Consider the following 17898-nt stretch of genomic DNA (forward strand, 5'->3'; position numbering starts at 1 on the left):
TGTTAGAGAAGAATAAATAAATTGGAACTTACAGGGTTTGCACTAACCTTAGAACTCTGTACATGCAAACAATACAAAAGAGAGAGAGAGAGAGAGAGAGAGAGAGAGAGAGCGACAGAGAGAGAGAGAGAGAGAGAGAGAGAGAGAGAATTAAAGGCAAGGGGAAAAAGGAATTAGAGGCAATACAAACAACAAAAGAATACAAAAGGCACCAAAAAATGCTGAGTCAGTCAGAGAACATTTCAGAAAAGCTCTAAGAATGTTAGCCCGAAATAAAAAGGTTAGATTGCAGGAAAAATGTAAAAGAACACAGGACAAAAAAAGCTGCAAAATTAGGGATTGTGTTCATATTTAAGATCTCAGGGTTAAAGCTGAAAAGATGAAATATGACATCAGCAGCACTCAAGAATGTTTCTGTATGTAGGTAAAAATATGTGATCTGGTGTTAGCACTCGTATAAGATGAAACGTATTGTTTCAGCAACCATACAGCGACAATATAACATACAGTGATATTCAGGGAATAGAAACAGGAACAACTTATTTTTCTTCTAGAAGATTCTAAATTCAATTACAGCCCTTCCGAAAAAAAAAAAAAAAAAAAGTGCTTTTATAATTCAAGGATGTTGTACTGATGTGAGGATCCACTAGGGGCCGCTCAAGTGCCACTTACAGATGGGGAAGTGGCAGCAGAGAGCAGAGGAAGGATCCCGCCACACGCTATAATGATGTTATCAACCATCTGAGAAATTAGGTGGATGGTGTTGTGGACAAATATAATGTTCTCGTTGCTGTTTACAAAGTCCATGACCGATTTTGTAGAGTGACTGCGAGAAAAAGAGAACAAAAGAAGACAGTAGTGAAGCAAGACCACGTAAAAGCATATAATGTTAATCTTTTTTTAAACGGTTTTACTGTCAAATAACACAAAAGAGGTTACTGAGAACTAGATTATAAATAATATCCTTTATTTTTAGTCTTGGATCGACAAATCAGATTTTACAGACAGGGGAAGGAGTAGGGTTAGGGTTAGGGATTTCAGAAAAGTTGTTCCAGGACAACATAAGATGTTCATGCTGGAAAATGTCTTAGCTGGTCATTTCTGCAGGTCTAAAACTCGCATACCTCCTCCACATGTGTACGTCGCTTTCCAGGGCAAACAAGAGGTCAGTGAGAAGGCGTTGATGCATGGGTGACCATTTGAATTCTGGGATACGGAACATGGTAGTTCGCGGGCCAGGGCTGAACTGCCGGCGCTGTTCCTCTGTCATCGGCATGCCCCTGAAGCCCAGATCCACACGGAGGTCCCTCTCCATCTGACCCGACATACGACCATGAAGAGCCTACAGGAAAGCACCAATTCAATCATTCATCAAAGCCATTGCCTTTGATTGCTTGTTAGTTCATCATGGCATTCATTCGTCTTTTACATTTTTCTGGTTCTTAACCAGATTGGGACACAAAGGGTTAGTTTACCCATATATTGTAACAGACTATCTGTGGTGGAATACAAAAGGAGATGTTTTAAAAAAATGTTACATCTTACTACTATTTTTTTTTTCCTTTACATTCTCTAAATATTCTTCTAGGCCACAAATTTCAAATCTCATTTGTGTCAATGTATATTCCAGGGGTGTCCAATCCTACTCCTAGAGGACCACCTTCCAGCGGAGTTTAGCTCTAGACCAAGTTAAACACACCTGATCCAGCTAATCAAGGTGTACAGACTCACTAGAAGCTCACTGGAAAAGAACAGCATGACCATTCTTCCTAACATGTCTTCTTGTATTCCACAAAAGAAAGTCAAAACAGGTTTGGCACGACATGAGGGTGAGTAAACCTTTTTTAAGAGTTACCATCGGTGGGCAAACACAAGAAAAAAAAAAAAAAAAAAAATCAAAGATATAACGAGTGATTTGCACCTGCGTGGTGGCCGTAGTCTGAATCTTCTTCATTTCTTTGTCCTTTCCATCATCGGATCTCTCCGTGTCTGAAGTGGTGCTGGCTGCGTCCCCTCCGCACTTTCCTGCCCTGGCCTCCCCAACCTCTTGCTCCAAGCACTCTGCTGTCCTGGCTGCAGCCTGGGCCTCGGCTTCTGCCAGTGTGCTGATGTCCGCCAAGGAGCTCTGCAACTTAAACCCATCATCTTCTGTTAGGCCACTTGGGGTTTGAGCCAGATCTGAACCACAAGTCGTCATGTGCGCCAGCAGGCTGAGGTCGTCACTGGCGCTTGAAGTGTGTGGAGTTGTTGGACAATGGGGCTGTTCAGGGCTGGGCAGCACCAGGGGCTCTGTCGACGCCAATGAGGGAAGCAGCTTCTCATCCACCTTGGGGAACAGGAAGCCATTGTTGCTGGGAACGCTGTCTTTTTCATCTGCCAGTGTGATGAGAGGACCCAGGTTCCCATCGTCTTCAGTCAAACCCACCACAACACTTTCCTCGTCTTTGGGGACAAGACTCCCATTGAGCTTGTGAACTGCTAGACAGTAAGTGCTGTCTAACAGCGAGTCGACTTCCACCAAGGGACCATTCTCCATGCCACCTCCTCCTCCAAGAACCTCCGGGGACAAATCCAGATCGTCTAATTTGACCTCTGTAGCCTCCACCTTCTCGGCTTTGATGTCCACTAGCAAGTCATGGACTTCCACACGAACCCCTGCGGCTGACCGTTCGGCTTCGCCCTCCGGACCTTTGGTCTCGGCCAGCAGGTTCCGAGAGTCTGCGTTTTCTCCATAGTCTGCCTCGCTCTCTGGTGTCTGCGTCTGAGACGTGTCATCGATCTCGCGGATCTCCAGGTTTCCGTTGACAGTGGTTGGTTGGGCGGAAAGGCCGGAAATTGTGCTGACAAAACCTTTCTTTCCTTTCTTGATGTTCTCTTCCTCTTGTCGTTGGTACTCCTCGTACATCTTTGCCAGGTACTCTTTGTGCGCCTCATAGGTCACCTAAAGAGGTGGGTAGTAGTAGTTGTAAGTGTGTTAGTCTACTTTCCAAGCAGATTTTTATCTTATCTTCACCATTTGATGGATACAAATGGATCATTGCAACACTTTATCCAATTAGGGAAAAAAAAGTCTTATCAGTGTTAAAATAAAATACAATTACTGTTAGTCTGGCCGAAAGACAAGGCCATAAAATGGAAATAGTAAAAATAACTGTTTCATCCTTCACTGACATAAGAAATACATTAAAACCATTAGATGTGATTTTAAGAAACTAAATATATCAAGAAAAGAGCTTGGAGATTGGCTTGCTCTAACCTTGGAGTGGGCAATGGAAAGTGTGTCCACCCACACGCGCCAGCCTCCCCACTCATATTTTATAGCATGGTAAAGCAGGATACGGAATATGTTGTAAACCATTTCTGTGATCTTCTGTTCCTCCGGGTTCTTTGGGTTAATGTAGCCCAGAGAGAACATCCAGTCCTGCCACACTGAACACTGCAGCAGACACCTACACACATTACAGAGACACCATGATGCCAATTTAGATAGAACGAACTAATACTTCACTAAAGCAGAATGTTAACTGATTTATACGCCAACTGTTTTTTACAGTGGCTATACACCAATGGAAAACATGGTTTAGATACTGAATTGCGCATGCATGCTCATTTCCTTTATTTTTACATTTAAATTGCTCAATTGAAGTTAATCTTCCAAAACACTATTGCTTTAATAACACCGTTATCTGTAATCTTTTAAACATTTAGAATATCCATATCCATTTTTCATACTCCGCATTAATGTTGCGATTTTATTTTGTATAGCTTTTTCTAATAGTGTGTGAAATAATGCAAATTATGCTCTGATAAATATTTCAAATAGTCGTAAGTCGTAACCCCATGTTTAATTAGTTCCAGTAATGGAAACCTTGAAACCTTCACTCAATGTAATCAGAACTAAATCAAATCTAAACGGAAAGAATCAAAAGCTGAACGCATCAGAACCAGATAAAAAACAAACAGCCTAGGCAAAGTACTTAGGAGGGAGCGATTTATTATTGCTGGAACCTGCTGGAAATACTCATTCCCTCTTGTCATCTCAGATTCCAGGCACGTCTGCTCACTTCAGAATGCCGCGCTTGTTATGGAATACAGAAACAAGCAGTCCCACTTCACTGCTGTTAAAATATGAATTGTGATTTTGGTATGCAATTGTAACCATTGCAGCAGATGACTGAGTCGGCCTGGGTGCATGGTGCGCCATGGGCTTATTTAGGATAGAAGTGTGCAGACACACAAATAAACACACTCTCTCTCTCTCTCTCTCTCTCTCTCTCTCTCTCTCTCTCTCTCTCACACAATCAATGTACCTAAATCTTATTAATGAGCAAATAAGGCTAACCTGAGTCCAACAGGTGACCCTCAGGCTTAGCCTTCGCAGGAGCCCATGAAACGGAACAATGCAGAGAGAATGCCACTACAAATCTTCATTCCTCGATGCATTAATTATGACACTAATTGATTTAATAGGAGGGAGCATCTTTCCCACTGAGAGGGAGATGCTAAAAGCTTCTGATGTTTGCATACAGCTTGCTTGTGTAAAAATATTGTAGTGTCTGGGTTTCTGTGGGCATGTTTGTATGTAAGAGGGGATTTGTATGGTGTGTGATTCAGCTTTTGAAATTCTTTTGTATGTTTATCTATAAATATTAGGTTTTGCTTGTATGTGCGTTAGGGGTGTTTTCTCAGAGGATCTAAGGCGGGGAAGTGCCTTTTTGTTTGCTCATTGATATGCAATTCTAAATCGCCTTCTATTGGCTTTGACATGAAAAAAATGTACATTCAGAACATGAAATTCCTTTAGATAACCCCCCCCCCCCCACACACACACACACAGATTTAGTAATGTGTATAAACGCTTACCGCCTGTTCTCTCTGCTGTTACTGAAGAGTTTGATCATGTCGGACAGGAAGAGGCGTCGTACTTCCATCAGCTCAGCACTGGGGGAGGAACTTTTAAGGAGCGTAGCCACAACCTTCAGAATCACTGAGAAAATCAAAACGAGAAAGGAGAGAGAGAGAGAAATGGAAAACGGAATGAGAGCTTAGACATGGATCTGATGCATGTTGAAATTGATCTAATAAAATAACTAGAAATGTACAACAGAGACTCACTGGGGTTTTGGATCTTGACAGAAGAATCGGGTTCTGGGTGAGGCTTATGCACCACCTGAGTGCAAACCTGCTCTGTTAAGATCTACATTAGACAAAACCAGAAATCAGTTATTCAAATACACATAATCATCATGTTTTCTTATGAATATATTAAAGATAAGGTTTAAGAAAGAACGCTTTCAAGGAAGCCTGAATATTATATCTGAATATAAATAATGCTATTTTTGCTAACAAATTATCTAATATATTCTATTTTAATACACCATATTCCTAAATCGCCATCATCATTTTAATAAACAATTAAAATTTCATGCCTAATAAACCTTTTACTCTTGGTAAAATCACTGCATGCATGGCCTCGTGGCTCATTGTTTTAATAACTGCAGCAATAAATATTTATTAATAAATATAAATGATTACAATGGCACCATCAATTTATTCAGATGCATTGATGTGTATTTTGCCCTCGTTTTACACAGACATGAATATGTTTTTTTTGCTATTGGACACTTCTGCTTTTAGTAAAAACTAGAACATATAACCATTTAGAGAATTTCTGCAATGGATTCTCCAGTAGTGAGAACTGCCATATCACAGAGAGCAAAACATACTGAGAAGACCTTTAGAAATACCTTTATAATGCATTATTTATAGAAAGTCTTTAACCTAGAACCGCTTTGTGCAGACCAGTGGATACCTCGTATAGCGTGTTGTAGGTGGTGATGGTCACAGTGCTGGTGTGCATCATTAGTCTTTCTCCGAGCAATGTGAAGAGGCTGTGTGTGTGCATGATCTCCACCTTCCTTCTGCACACAGACGCACACACACACAGAGCACAGGGGGGAAGTGAGATAAGAGGCACATGTGTCATGTTTGCAGTGACATTGACAATCCAAAGGCAGGTATAAACTCACTCACTGGTTCAATTTTACCCCACAGCCTTCCACACCATTAAGATCAATGAGGAGATGCATGCAACTGGCACACTGATGCGATTAGAAGTGACACCACACTTCTCAAGGGCACACACACACACACACACACAACACACAGCTGTCAGTGGCCCTCTTACAGCCTTTTGGAGACATCCGTGTTCCCGAGCACGTCAGTCAGGGGGAGGGGGACATGACAGCACAAAGACCGCCGGTCAAATATATTTAATTCACCACTCAGACAAGGCTGAAGACGCATTTGATTAATGAATATGCTAATTAATGACACACAGTTCAGCGTGTGGGGTGTGTCTAACATTAAGCAAAATATTAGTAATAAATAAAAAAAATAAAAATGGGGGGAAAACAAGTTTGTGTAAAGACACTAACCAGATTTTATTTTATATATATTCTATTTAAAGGATTAACAAGTATTTTTTTTTTTTTATAATCTGATTTTATATTTAAGCAGGAAAGTAATGGATGTCCGATAATGGATAACCTTAATACATAACAAAAAAAAAAAAATACTAATATATATTTTTTTTAAACAAAGATTGTTTCAGTCTCATATTTATATTTAAGTCTTTCTACTTCAAGATTTCACATTTAATTTGACGTTTCTTGGCATTTCAATGTAATTAATTGTGATATTTACTAGCAATTTCTGTGTGAAAATAATTTTTATACCAAATTGTTTTCTTTGTAGCATACTGTCTGAAGCTCTGCCTTGCTAGACACAGGAACTGTCAGGACAAATATTCCAGCAGTGGCTCTTGCATTAAACACTTCCTGTCAGCTACAGAACACTCATTCTCTAAATCTGCTCTTTTCCCCTCCTGAAAGGGCAGGTGCATGTAGCGGGGTCATTTCTGTCCATGCGGTACCCTTTGAACTCCTAAAACTCCAGCTGTGCTGTAATTGAAGGGACTATTTCTATAAAAAGGTTCTAATGTAATGTATGAGACTTTTAGAAATATGCACTGCTTAAGCTCAGGAACTTGAAATGAAGAAACTTAACATGACTATTAACCGCACAGTAGGAATAATCCCTGATGAGGTTTCTTTGTGTGCTAACATAGCAAATGCCTTCACACAAATGTTTTGATCACTAATACTCACTTGTGTCCCAGATGCTTCAGGAAGTAGCCGAGAACTTTAAGAGCTTGGACTCGTATACTCTCACTTTTGGAGGCCAGAAGCTTGTAGATGACTCTGAAAAGTAGATAAAGGAGATACATAAATTGTGGGAAATGTGGTTTCATTATTGAAGTAACATGCCTTAGTAACATGATGTCATAAAGATACCCAGAGGGTGTGAATTCATTGGGAGGGCAGTTCAAACAAGCACTTTAGGACCTTGCAATGGGTTGTGAGGCAAGAGGCAATGTGATTGATGCAGCTGTGACAGCCCAAATCTATTTCAGTTACGTAACCGGACTGTGCAAGAGCCGCTTGTCCCTGAGGCCTCACCGTATTCCATTCCTCTGGTCGAAGGCAGGGATCATGGAGGCGGGGTGCTCAGACATGAGCGCGACCAAGAGCTGGAGCACATCATGGATGTTTTCATCCTGCCGGAGAGAAAAATGAACAAACAGACAGTGAAGCAAACAACAGTAGACTGTAAGGATGCACCAGATACCCTTAAAATGTCTGGGTGTTATATAATGCTGCACTTAACTAGCAGTTTTCAGGATCCGTTTGGTGTTTTTAATCAAATGGCTGCAGAGATGGTGCATTACTGCGATTTCATGGGACTCAAAGCATTAATGTAGCTTTCAGGATAATATTAGCTAGCACCTTCCTGATGGACTCAAATACATCTGCACTTCTTCTGATACCTAAGGTGAACATTTCAGCCTTCCAGACAGATTAAAGCAGCTTGTTTTCTTAAAGAACATGGAACAAGATTTGTTCAATAAAGGTTAAAGAAAATATGACAAGAAATCTTAAAGAAAATCAGTTTAACCTCATGCATGGTTAGCAGGTAGTTTAATATGCTCTGCAACTCATCTTCCTTTACTCCTCGGTCCTAAAAGAAAAAGAAAAGCAAACAAAAATTAGATATATGCAGGCCCACATTATAATTTGACTAGTTTTTTTTTTTTTTTTTACTTTTGATAAAAATGTCCTTTAAAAGTTTTTTTTTTTCTTCTGTCCATTTAACTTAGACTAAAATGGCATAAAACATTAGCAGACAAAAAAAAAAGTCACTGAACTGAAATCTGTAAACTGGAAATGTGTATACAAAAAAAAAAAAAAATCCAAACCAAAACAAAAAAATACAACAAGAGTTACTATATTGTGATTTATTCATAATTTAAAGAATTCTGTTAATAAAAAAAATCATGCAAAATCATGTATTGTTAATAAATAAATAAATACAAAAATTCACTTTTTTAAAAACATTTTCAGTATAAATTAATTATACGCTTTGTTGATTCTTGAGTTAAAGGTTTTTAAGGTACCTTATTAAAGGTCTTGCGATGTATTTCATACATGCTATGGACATCGGCTGTAAAATCATCTCTGTTTTGACTTTTGAGCAAATACGTTGATACTTATATAATTGACACTTAAGTGACACTTAATAAGTTAGAGTTTTCCAGGTTCTGAATGAAACGCAAAACATTTGAGTGTAGCTGCATTACACTGTGTTAGCGTTTGTTTGGTGAAGTGAAGGGCATTTGTGATGGATTGGGGCCACTATTACAAGCAGCTCACAAAGCTAATAACTGCAAGAAAAGCAAGAAAATATGGAAGGGGCAGAATATAATAGGAACAAAACAAAAAGGCAGCGGGTAAATAAAAAAAAAAAAGTGCTGCTTGGCAACCACATCATGCTTCTCAAAACGGGAAGATAGCGTGTAACGCACACATTGCTTTGTGTCGAATGATGATCCATAATGCAATTTTCTCCGCGTTGGCCTAATCAAGCCGCCTGTATTGTTTTTAAACAAAGGCAAATAAACAAATTTCTGCACGACTGCCTTTCAAACTGGATCAAATTTCAGGGAAAAATGAGGATAAATTGTGTTATTTTAACAAAGCAGACGAGCCTTCTCGCTGTCACTTGCTTGGAAACTAATGCATCTTACCCAGGCTGCCTGAATCATTGCAATGACATGTCAAATCAAATCAGTTTTGAAGAAAAAATGCTGATGCACATAACAAGGCAAAGCAGAAATGACATGGAATATGTTACCACATGTCTTTTTTTTATTATAAAGTTTAACTACAAAATATTCATCAGGGATATTTATTTTTCCTTTCTGATATAATTTTTGATGAATAGAAAAATAGTAGTATATCAATAATTGCAACCAAATTCATTTGAAAGGAAATACAAAAGGCACAGTGAAAAAACTAAATCTATAATGATTTTGTGCGGTCTCACCTTGAGAATGAGCTGTTTGAGGAAAAGAAGCATGAACGCCCGCAGGGATATAATCTCCTTCTGAGAGGGCCGTGGACCATCTGTGAGAAAACACCGTGTTTTACAGCGATTCCATCGGTTAGACACATCTGAACTCTTAATAAACACCTGTGTATAGGGTTTAATATATGTGAGACACTTAATATATGCTATTAATCATCATCAATGAACAGAGAAATTAACAATGCCTTATGCCATTTTGATTCCTAATTCTCGGTTTAAGCTTGTTGGAAAAACATATTTACGGGGGTTGACTTCATTAAATATATCACTGTTTTGGAATATTTCACAAAACTAACAGCTGGAAATCATGTGACTCATATATTAATAAATAAACAAACAAACAAATTCAGGGACAAGGGAAAAGCCGCTACTCAAGCTGCATGTTTCTTGCGATGGGTTCGAACAGAACTCAGTACAACGACACACGAAACACAAGAAAAACAAAACTAGCACTTAAGACACAGCTTAGGGAACACAAACCACACAACCACCCTGTTTCTCTCTCTATTTTACAACCGCTCACTATCTTTCTCAAATAGACACAAGAGCACTCCTCATCTTTTATTGAGCATGCAGTGCCCAGACGTTACAAAGCGGTCATGAAAAATTGACATCACTCTCTGTATGGAAAGCCAAAGTGTAGCAGAAACTCAGTACATGTGTGTGACGTAATGAAGCAGGTCAGCGTCCTCCCCATCTCAAACCATGTTCATCCCTGCATCGGGTGTGTGGTGCTGTTGTCCTTGCCCTGTAGTTCAGCACTCTGTGTGTAGTTACACACATTTGTACACTATGAACGTGGTCAAGGTCTATTTGTAGCCAGGTACATCCCTTGACCTTTCCCAGCTGCAATGATTTGGAGCAGAGAGAGAACTGATGACGGGCTGTAGACTGTACTCTGCTTGGGATATGAAGGAAGAGATTCGTCTTGGGTCAGTGTATGTGTGTCCCGTAGTATTCAGCAGGATGACCACCTTACAGCATCCCAAAAGGTCAAAGCAATGCCAGTATGGACGATCAATCATTGTTAACATAACAAATCTGCTGCATACTTGAGAATAAAACAAAATATTTACCAATGACTGTTCTGGTTGAAAATGTGCTTACAAATATGCAAATGAATGCTAAGTGAAATGCAATTAGAATTAGATTATCACTGTATTCGTCGGCCAATTCACATTTACATATTTAAATCACTTTTAAAACCCAGTAAGGCTAAACATAAATTAAAAAAGAAGTCTAAATTAATGCTAGGTTGCACAGAATCAAACACACTCACTCTACAAAGAGACAGACCCATGCAACATCATGGGATGGGCAACAGGGTTGCCATGGTGACGGGCTCTGCATCTAACAGAGATAAGCAACCACAAGTCTCAGTGTTATCTGAAGTACACAGAGAAGGGAAGAACAACTGCAACTACAGGCTTGTCTAAATGGGCCAGTACATCCACTTCATAATATAATATAATGGACAACAGCCAAAAACTGAAGTTCATGCACAGCTTCTACCCACCCAGTAGATCAAAAAGAAGTACATTTTCGCTTCCCGTTTTCAAATTTGCTATTGTCTTACGCTCATTTAAAATCTTTCATCTTTAAACACATTCTAAATGCAATCCTTGGTAATTCTCAAACTGAATATCCATTTCTCTACTTTATAATGATGCATACATTCATTTGTAGCATTTACAAAATTATTTTAAAGTGTTTTATGTTTAATTTACTCAGACAAAACGGTCTGTAATATCAGTGCATCTCATATTATATATATTATACTGTATATACACTCACTAGCCACTTTATTGGGTACACCTTGCTAGTATCGGGTTGGACCCCCTTCAGAACTCTTCTTTGTGGCATAGGTTCAACGAGGTGTTAGAAACATTCCTCTGAGATTTTGGTCCATATTGACATGATAGCATCACACAGTTGCTGCAGATTTGTCAGCTATGCATTCATGATGTGAATCTCCAGTTCCACCAAACCCCAAAACTGATCTACTGGATTAAGATCTGGTGACTGTGGAGGCCATTTGAGGAAAGTGAACTCATTGTCATGTTCAAGAAACCAGTCTGAGATGATTTAAGCTTTGCAGCATGGAGCATTATCCTGCTGGAAGAAGCTATCAGAAGATGGGTACACTGTAGTCATAAAGGGATGGACATGGTCAGCAACAAAACTCGGGTAGGCTGTGGCGTTTAAACGATGCTCATAGATACTAAGGGGCCCAAAGTGTGGCAAGAAAATTTCCCCCACACCATTACACCACCACCACCAGCCTGAACTGTTGAGACAAGGCAGGATGGATCCATGCTTTCATGTTCTTTCAGCAGTCTTCCTCGTGATTGTGAACCAAACTGAGAGACCATGTTGAAGGCTCAGGAAACCTTTGCAGGTGTTTTGAGTTGATTAGCTGATTGGCATGTCACCATATTCTAATTTGTTGAAATTTAACAAATTAAAAATGTGTGTCTGTGTGCATTGAAATTATTTAATACATGAGTTTCACAATTTGAGTTGAATTACTGAAATAAATGAACTTTTCCACAACATTCTAATTTATATATATATATATATATATATAGTTTTTAATGAATTCATTAAAATGTAATTAATATGGATCAAGAGGGAGAGGAAAGACTTTCAAATTATTACAATTACAACTTCTATTTCAGAATAACTCCTGAAATAATGCATCACAGTTTCCACCTACATTTCAACAATGTTAATAATTTGAAATATTTCTTGAGCACCATATCAGCATATTAGACACTGAAGACTGGAGTAATTCAGCTTTGCCATGATAGGAATAAATTATATTTTAAAATGTATTAAGATTTTTTAAGTATTTTTATTTATTTATTCTGGTTTACTGTTTTTTCTAATCACATAAATACTTCCTAAGTGAAAATACATTAATTTAAACATAAAAAATCTTACCAACCCCACATTTTGAACAGTACTGTACCTTTGCTGTCATCTTGTGATGGTTAAATTTAATTTAAGGTCAATTAAATTTAAAATTTAATCGCAGCATTTAACGGATTTTAGTCTTAGTGTTTTGTTTTTCATTTATACTGTATATACAAAACAGTATTAATTATAATATCTTCCTTTTATTCACTATATGCCAGAACATAAGAGTAATAATCAGCTTATTTGTATTGGCCAGAATTTTTATATAAGAAGCTTTTATATACAATACCATTTAATCTGCTTATTCACCATCATCAAATATCATATCAGAGTTTTGTCTGTCATCAGATAAGCTGCTTTTTAAATACATTCATTGTTTACTTAAATGCCACATGTAAACTAAACAAGCAGATCTCAGTTATCAGCTGTTTAGGGGCTAACATTTATAAGTGTGTCAGATCAGTAAAACACATCATCAGGCTGTTATAGATGCTGGATGCTACAAATCATTCATTTCAGACTTTAAAGCATAGATGGAAAAACTCACAGATTCTGCATGTGGCATTTGGGAAAACAGTGAGAATGAAAGAGAAACAAAACTACAGAAGGCAAGAGAATGAGAAAAGAAGTAAGAGAATGATAAAATGGGAAAGTGGAAAACACTGAAGAGCAAGGCAGAGAGAAAGTAATGTTGAGAGGAAACCGGATTTAGAATGAAGATGAGTAACAAGAGAAAACAAAAGCGCACAGGATACTAAATTAAACTGAGACAGGGGAGAAAAATGAGTGGGGAGTGTTTCAAATTTCATTCATGCTTAATATCTCTGGCTGTCTTTTTGTAGACACACCCTGCCACAACATAATGGTTAACATGTGTGAGGACTTCTGAACTGCTCAGATGTTCCCAGAACATGTTGATTTCCTCTGTGGTATTTTGTTTTGTTCAAAAACTAAATGATCATGAGATCTAGGGATTTCATTTAGGCTTCTGATCAATGTAACTATTCTGTACAGTATGACGTAAAGTTTACAAGATGGTGAATCTAGAAAATAATAGACATGTTTGAGGACTCACCTAGGCCTTTAGGGGTGATACCGCTACTTTCCATGGGGTTGCTGGCCCAGTAGTAGTACTTGAGGGTGTGCATGAGCTGCAGGACGGTGCCCACTCTACGGATGGTGCTGTAGATGGTGGCAGTGCCAATGAATTCTGCCGACAGGTACGTGTAGAGGGAAAGCTGAACCTGAGACACAGTGGATTAGATGATTTAAAATGGGCTGAAAGGGTTGTAGATCTAGATCAGTGGTTGTAACCAGATTCTGATTGGCCAATACAGAGTCAACGCCATGCTTAAATACATATGCTGCATTCATGCCTTGTCATAATTATGATAATTTCAACATTACATTGTGACAAAATGTGACATTCTTATCCGAACTGTTTCTATGGCAACACTACCAATACCTAAACATAGCAGCTAAATGAATCTGAGGTGTTACAGTGGTCACATGGTACACGTCATAGATCACAGAAAATTCCCAGTTTACAAATTGTAATTATGAGTTCTACAAGTTGGCATCTCGAAATGATGGTATTATGACATAACCTATAGTACAGTTAGTCTACTTCATGGAATATATTTTCTAGCAGAAGGAAGATATTTAATTAAATACTTAATAAAATAATTTGTGTAATAAAACGACATTTTAATGAATATTTTGTCTTCAATATTACAATAGATTTTTTAAATAATGAATATGAATTTAATTTAAATACATACAATTAATATATTTAAATATATATAATACAATACATATATTTAAAGCAATAATACACTAAACAGTGCTAAATTGTAAATACAGTAGCACCTCGAAATATAATCCTCAACTTCACTACCAATCAAAAGTAAATGTTTTTGAAAAAAGTTATGCTAAACAAGGCTGCATTTATTTAATCAAAAGTAAAGACAATTCAATAATTACAATAATTTCATTATTGTAAAGTTGAAATTGACAATGTTTGTAACATTATGAATGTGTTTACTCTCACTTTTTATCATTCAAACATCCTTGCTGAATAAAAAATGACGTTACTGACTATTACACCACTGTTCCTTTGGCTAAAGCAACTGACAATCCTTTCACGTGTCAGACAATCCTTTTACATCCGAGTTTGATTTTTCCTTTTTACAAAGTTGTTCCTGTGTTTCTGTGTAAAAAGCCATTCTATGAATCCGTCCCATGTGTATCCCACTTTTACACACAGCCATTTCTTACACTGATCAACATGGACATGCTAATTAGGCTCAGGCTTAATGAGGTTGCTGTGTTTTATCAGTGTGTTTAATCTCATGTTTGACCCAGCCTGCTGTTTCGGGTCAATATCACGGGGAATTTTCCACCCTAACTAAATTACAGCTTTATACGCAAGCAGTTCAAAGACGAAGCAAGAAAACCAGGACCTCACAATGAAAAGTTGAATACACTAGGCTTTTTACATGTTCTACTGAAAATATAAGCAGTGCCTGAGCAAAGTTCAGCGCCATGTGTCTGCTATGGTGTTATGAGTGTTTTATTTTTTTAACAAATTCCTTTTTTGAAAAGTTTGAAATCTCCCTCAAACTGAACAGGCTTATTTATAGCATGACTTTTTCTTTCTACATAGCAGTAATATTTCACATACTGTATCTGCTTCTTGCACTCAAGCCTTCACTTCATCTTTCTATTTTTCATCCCCTCTAGATGTTTCTTCATTCTCTCTATCATAAAGGGCTGCAGGATATTCACTCCTCTGTGTGGACGGGTGAGGGAACAAAAGCGGACGATCGTTTCTTCCTGCGGTCATGTTTCCTAGGTCATTATCTAATAACCGAGCCTTTATGCTTTTTTCCCCCTAAATTTGAGGATCAAGTGCCTTTGAATGCAAAGTTTACGCACACACAAATATTAGGAGCATATGCTCTGTGCAGTACACAAGTGCATAATGTAAGCTGACTGCTTGGGTCAGAATCTCATTTACACTCATACTCTTATAAAGGGTCTTTTGGTGGTGGGTCCATGGGCCACTATATATTAAATATATTGCGGTTTCTCTTACTGAAGCAAATGGGAAAAATCCAATTATATTAATTTGAAAGATGTAATTAAAATTGATCCTCTGAAAATCAACTACTTCAATATTTTGAAATATATATATTTTTTTATCTTTACATTTCTAGCAGTACAAGCTCACCTTAGCTGGTGTATGGATCCAGATGGCAGCATTAAACAAAACGTGATCACACAGCTGCTTCAGTAAAGGAGCTCCGTGAGTCAACCCATCTAGATACTTGGCAAATGACAGAAACTGCTCCAAAACTGCCCTGGTGATGTGCATCCGAGAAGACTAATAAAGAGAGAGAGAGAGAGAGAGAGAGAGAGAGAGAGAGAGAGAGAGAGAGAAGTGTCAGACAGAGAAAGTGAGAGCCTTTGTGTTGTGAGACAGAGTGTTTCAGGCTTTTGACATGCTTTATTAACTTATAGAAACTAGAGGACAGAAAATTTTGGTTATGGGATAGGGCCACAATGCGATCTGGACACAATCTGACACAATTTTGGCCAAAGACAACTTCTAATTTATGATAAACTGACTTTTATTAATAATAATAATAAAAAAAAAAAGTGGTTGACTGTCTTACCTTCTCCAGTAAATAACCAATAACAAGGAAGCCTTTTCCACCCAACATCTGCTCTTGCATGGCCACTGAACTCTTCAACAACTCCACTAGAAAAGCAAGGAGAGTGGCACTGCAAGCAAAAAAAAAAAAAAAAAAATGTTATATATATATATATATATATAAACACATTTAAATATGTAGCATTTGTGAGAGAATGGGATCAGGATACAAAGCATTAGGGTTTTATATATTTTAAAAAAGTGGTTTCATAAAATGACAATTTTTTCTTAGTGTGAAGAAAACAGTGCTAGGATGTTAAAGGTTTTTCATATGACCATCAATGCCATTAAAGAACCTTTATTTTTAAGAGTGCACATTTCTTTTGGTAGCCAAATGTTTAAGGACACCTCAAGGGCAAAAAAAATGTGCATGCACACACACACACGCACGCACACGCACACACACACACACACACACACACAATGATGGTTCTCCTTCCTAGAAGCAATATCGTTATTCTAGCAAACACGAATTGTAGTAGTTTCTTAAATGACATAGTTGAATCAGTGCGATTGCAGATGAAATCCTCAGTGTCTCTTTCTATTTCTAAACTGCCAAAAGCTGACGGATGGGCTGATGACCTCACCCATCTCCCCACAGACAATAAATCCCAGCGGGGAACATTACCACTGATCAATACCTCACAGATTTCTGCTCCGCTGATTATGCCTGCCAGCTCACTACTCAATGAGCAGAACTACACAATGACCTGAGAAATGAGTCTAAGGCCAAACTACTTTGAGGGGTCTCTCTGAATCCGAGAGTCTATCTGAACAAAAATGGTATAAATCTCTCAAAATCCCACGCTCTCTCCGTCACACTCTATTTACAAGACTAGAAGCTTTGGACTTGGGGCCTAGAGAGGGCAAAGCAGACATTACTGTAACATTTACAATGCAAATAATTACTGTTTTCAAACAGGTTTCTGAAAAATCCTCTTTTGTACCTCTTTTGAACCTCTTTTTTATAAATAGCATCAATTTCAATACTCACCAGACAGTCGTCTCCACAGGGCTGTCATTGGGTTGCCTGTAGTCCAACTGTGAGAAAAGCGGGAAGAGAACCTGGATTCCTCCAATAGAGTGGATGGCGCTGTGGATGGAGTGAGTGACGATGGCCTTCACATCCTGCATACACGAGCAAAAATGCACACTTGCAAACATTCATAGATGGTCATAATGCATCATCTATACAGTATACAATTATAATTGGTTGTATGATGATAATAAGCTGCATGTTGCCTCACAATATGTGCATATATTTTCTGTTACAACCATGATACGTCAACGTCATCACCCTTATAAAGATATTAGTTGTGATTTTTAACTAAATGGCCTCATTTTAAGTAGGTAATGAAAAAACAGCAAATTCATTTAATACATGGGTGATTAAATAGAATATGTTTTTTTAATATCAAAACACTTTTCGCACTTTCCGGACTATAAGTCACACTTTTTTTTATAGTTTGGCTGGTCCTGCGACTTATTGTCAGGTGCGACTTATTTATCAAAATTAATTTGAAATGAACCGAGAGAAATGAACTAAAAATGAATCAAGAGAAAACATTACCGTCTACAGCTGCCAGAGGGCGCTCTATGCTGCTCTGTGCTCCTGTAGTCTACACTGAAGACATAGAGCGCCCTCTCGCGGCTGTAAACGGTAATGTTTTCTCTTGGTTCTAAATAAATGCGACTTATAGTCCAGTGCGACTAATATATGTTTTTTTTTTCCTCATCATGACGTATTTTTGGACTGATGCGACTTATAGTCAGGTGCG

General features: G+C 38.0%; 1 protein-coding gene across 7 annotated transcripts in view; it reads right to left on the reverse strand.

Moving 5' to 3' along the window:
* LOC128021058 (neurobeachin) overlaps nucleotides 1-17898 on the reverse strand; it is a 109032-nt gene that overhangs the window by 23967 nt on the left and 67167 nt on the right. For 4 of the 7 annotated variants that reach the window (XM_052607948.1, XM_052607950.1, XM_052607949.1 and 1 more), the window contains exons 10-24: nucleotides 17115-17248; nucleotides 16083-16191; nucleotides 15638-15790; nucleotides 13481-13649; nucleotides 9445-9524; nucleotides 8017-8079; nucleotides 7521-7618; nucleotides 7170-7262; nucleotides 5813-5921; nucleotides 5116-5197; nucleotides 4864-4987; nucleotides 3257-3449; nucleotides 1922-2941; nucleotides 1125-1342; nucleotides 673-826 (exon numbers count right to left, since the gene is read on the reverse strand). In XM_052607948.1, coding sequence (XP_052463908.1) covers nucleotides 673-826; nucleotides 1125-1342; nucleotides 1922-2941; nucleotides 3257-3449; nucleotides 4864-4987; nucleotides 5116-5197; nucleotides 5813-5921; nucleotides 7170-7262; nucleotides 7521-7618; nucleotides 8017-8079; nucleotides 9445-9524; nucleotides 13481-13649; nucleotides 15638-15790; nucleotides 16083-16191; nucleotides 17115-17248 — 2799 coding nt within the window. Of the gene's footprint in view, nucleotides 1-32; nucleotides 57-672; nucleotides 827-1124; nucleotides 1343-1921; nucleotides 2942-3256; nucleotides 3450-4863; nucleotides 4988-5115; nucleotides 5198-5812; nucleotides 5922-7169; nucleotides 7263-7520; nucleotides 7619-8016; nucleotides 8080-9444; nucleotides 9525-13480; nucleotides 13650-15637; nucleotides 15791-16082; nucleotides 16192-17114; nucleotides 17249-17898 lie in introns of all 7 variants that reach the window. The other 3 variants (XM_052607944.1, XM_052607947.1, XM_052607946.1) reach the window with 1 other exon arrangement.

This window comes from Carassius gibelio, chromosome A10 (genome assembly GCF_023724105.1).
Source record: "Carassius gibelio isolate Cgi1373 ecotype wild population from Czech Republic chromosome A10, carGib1.2-hapl.c, whole genome shotgun sequence".
NCBI lineage: Eukaryota > Metazoa > Chordata > Actinopteri > Cypriniformes > Cyprinidae > Carassius > Carassius gibelio.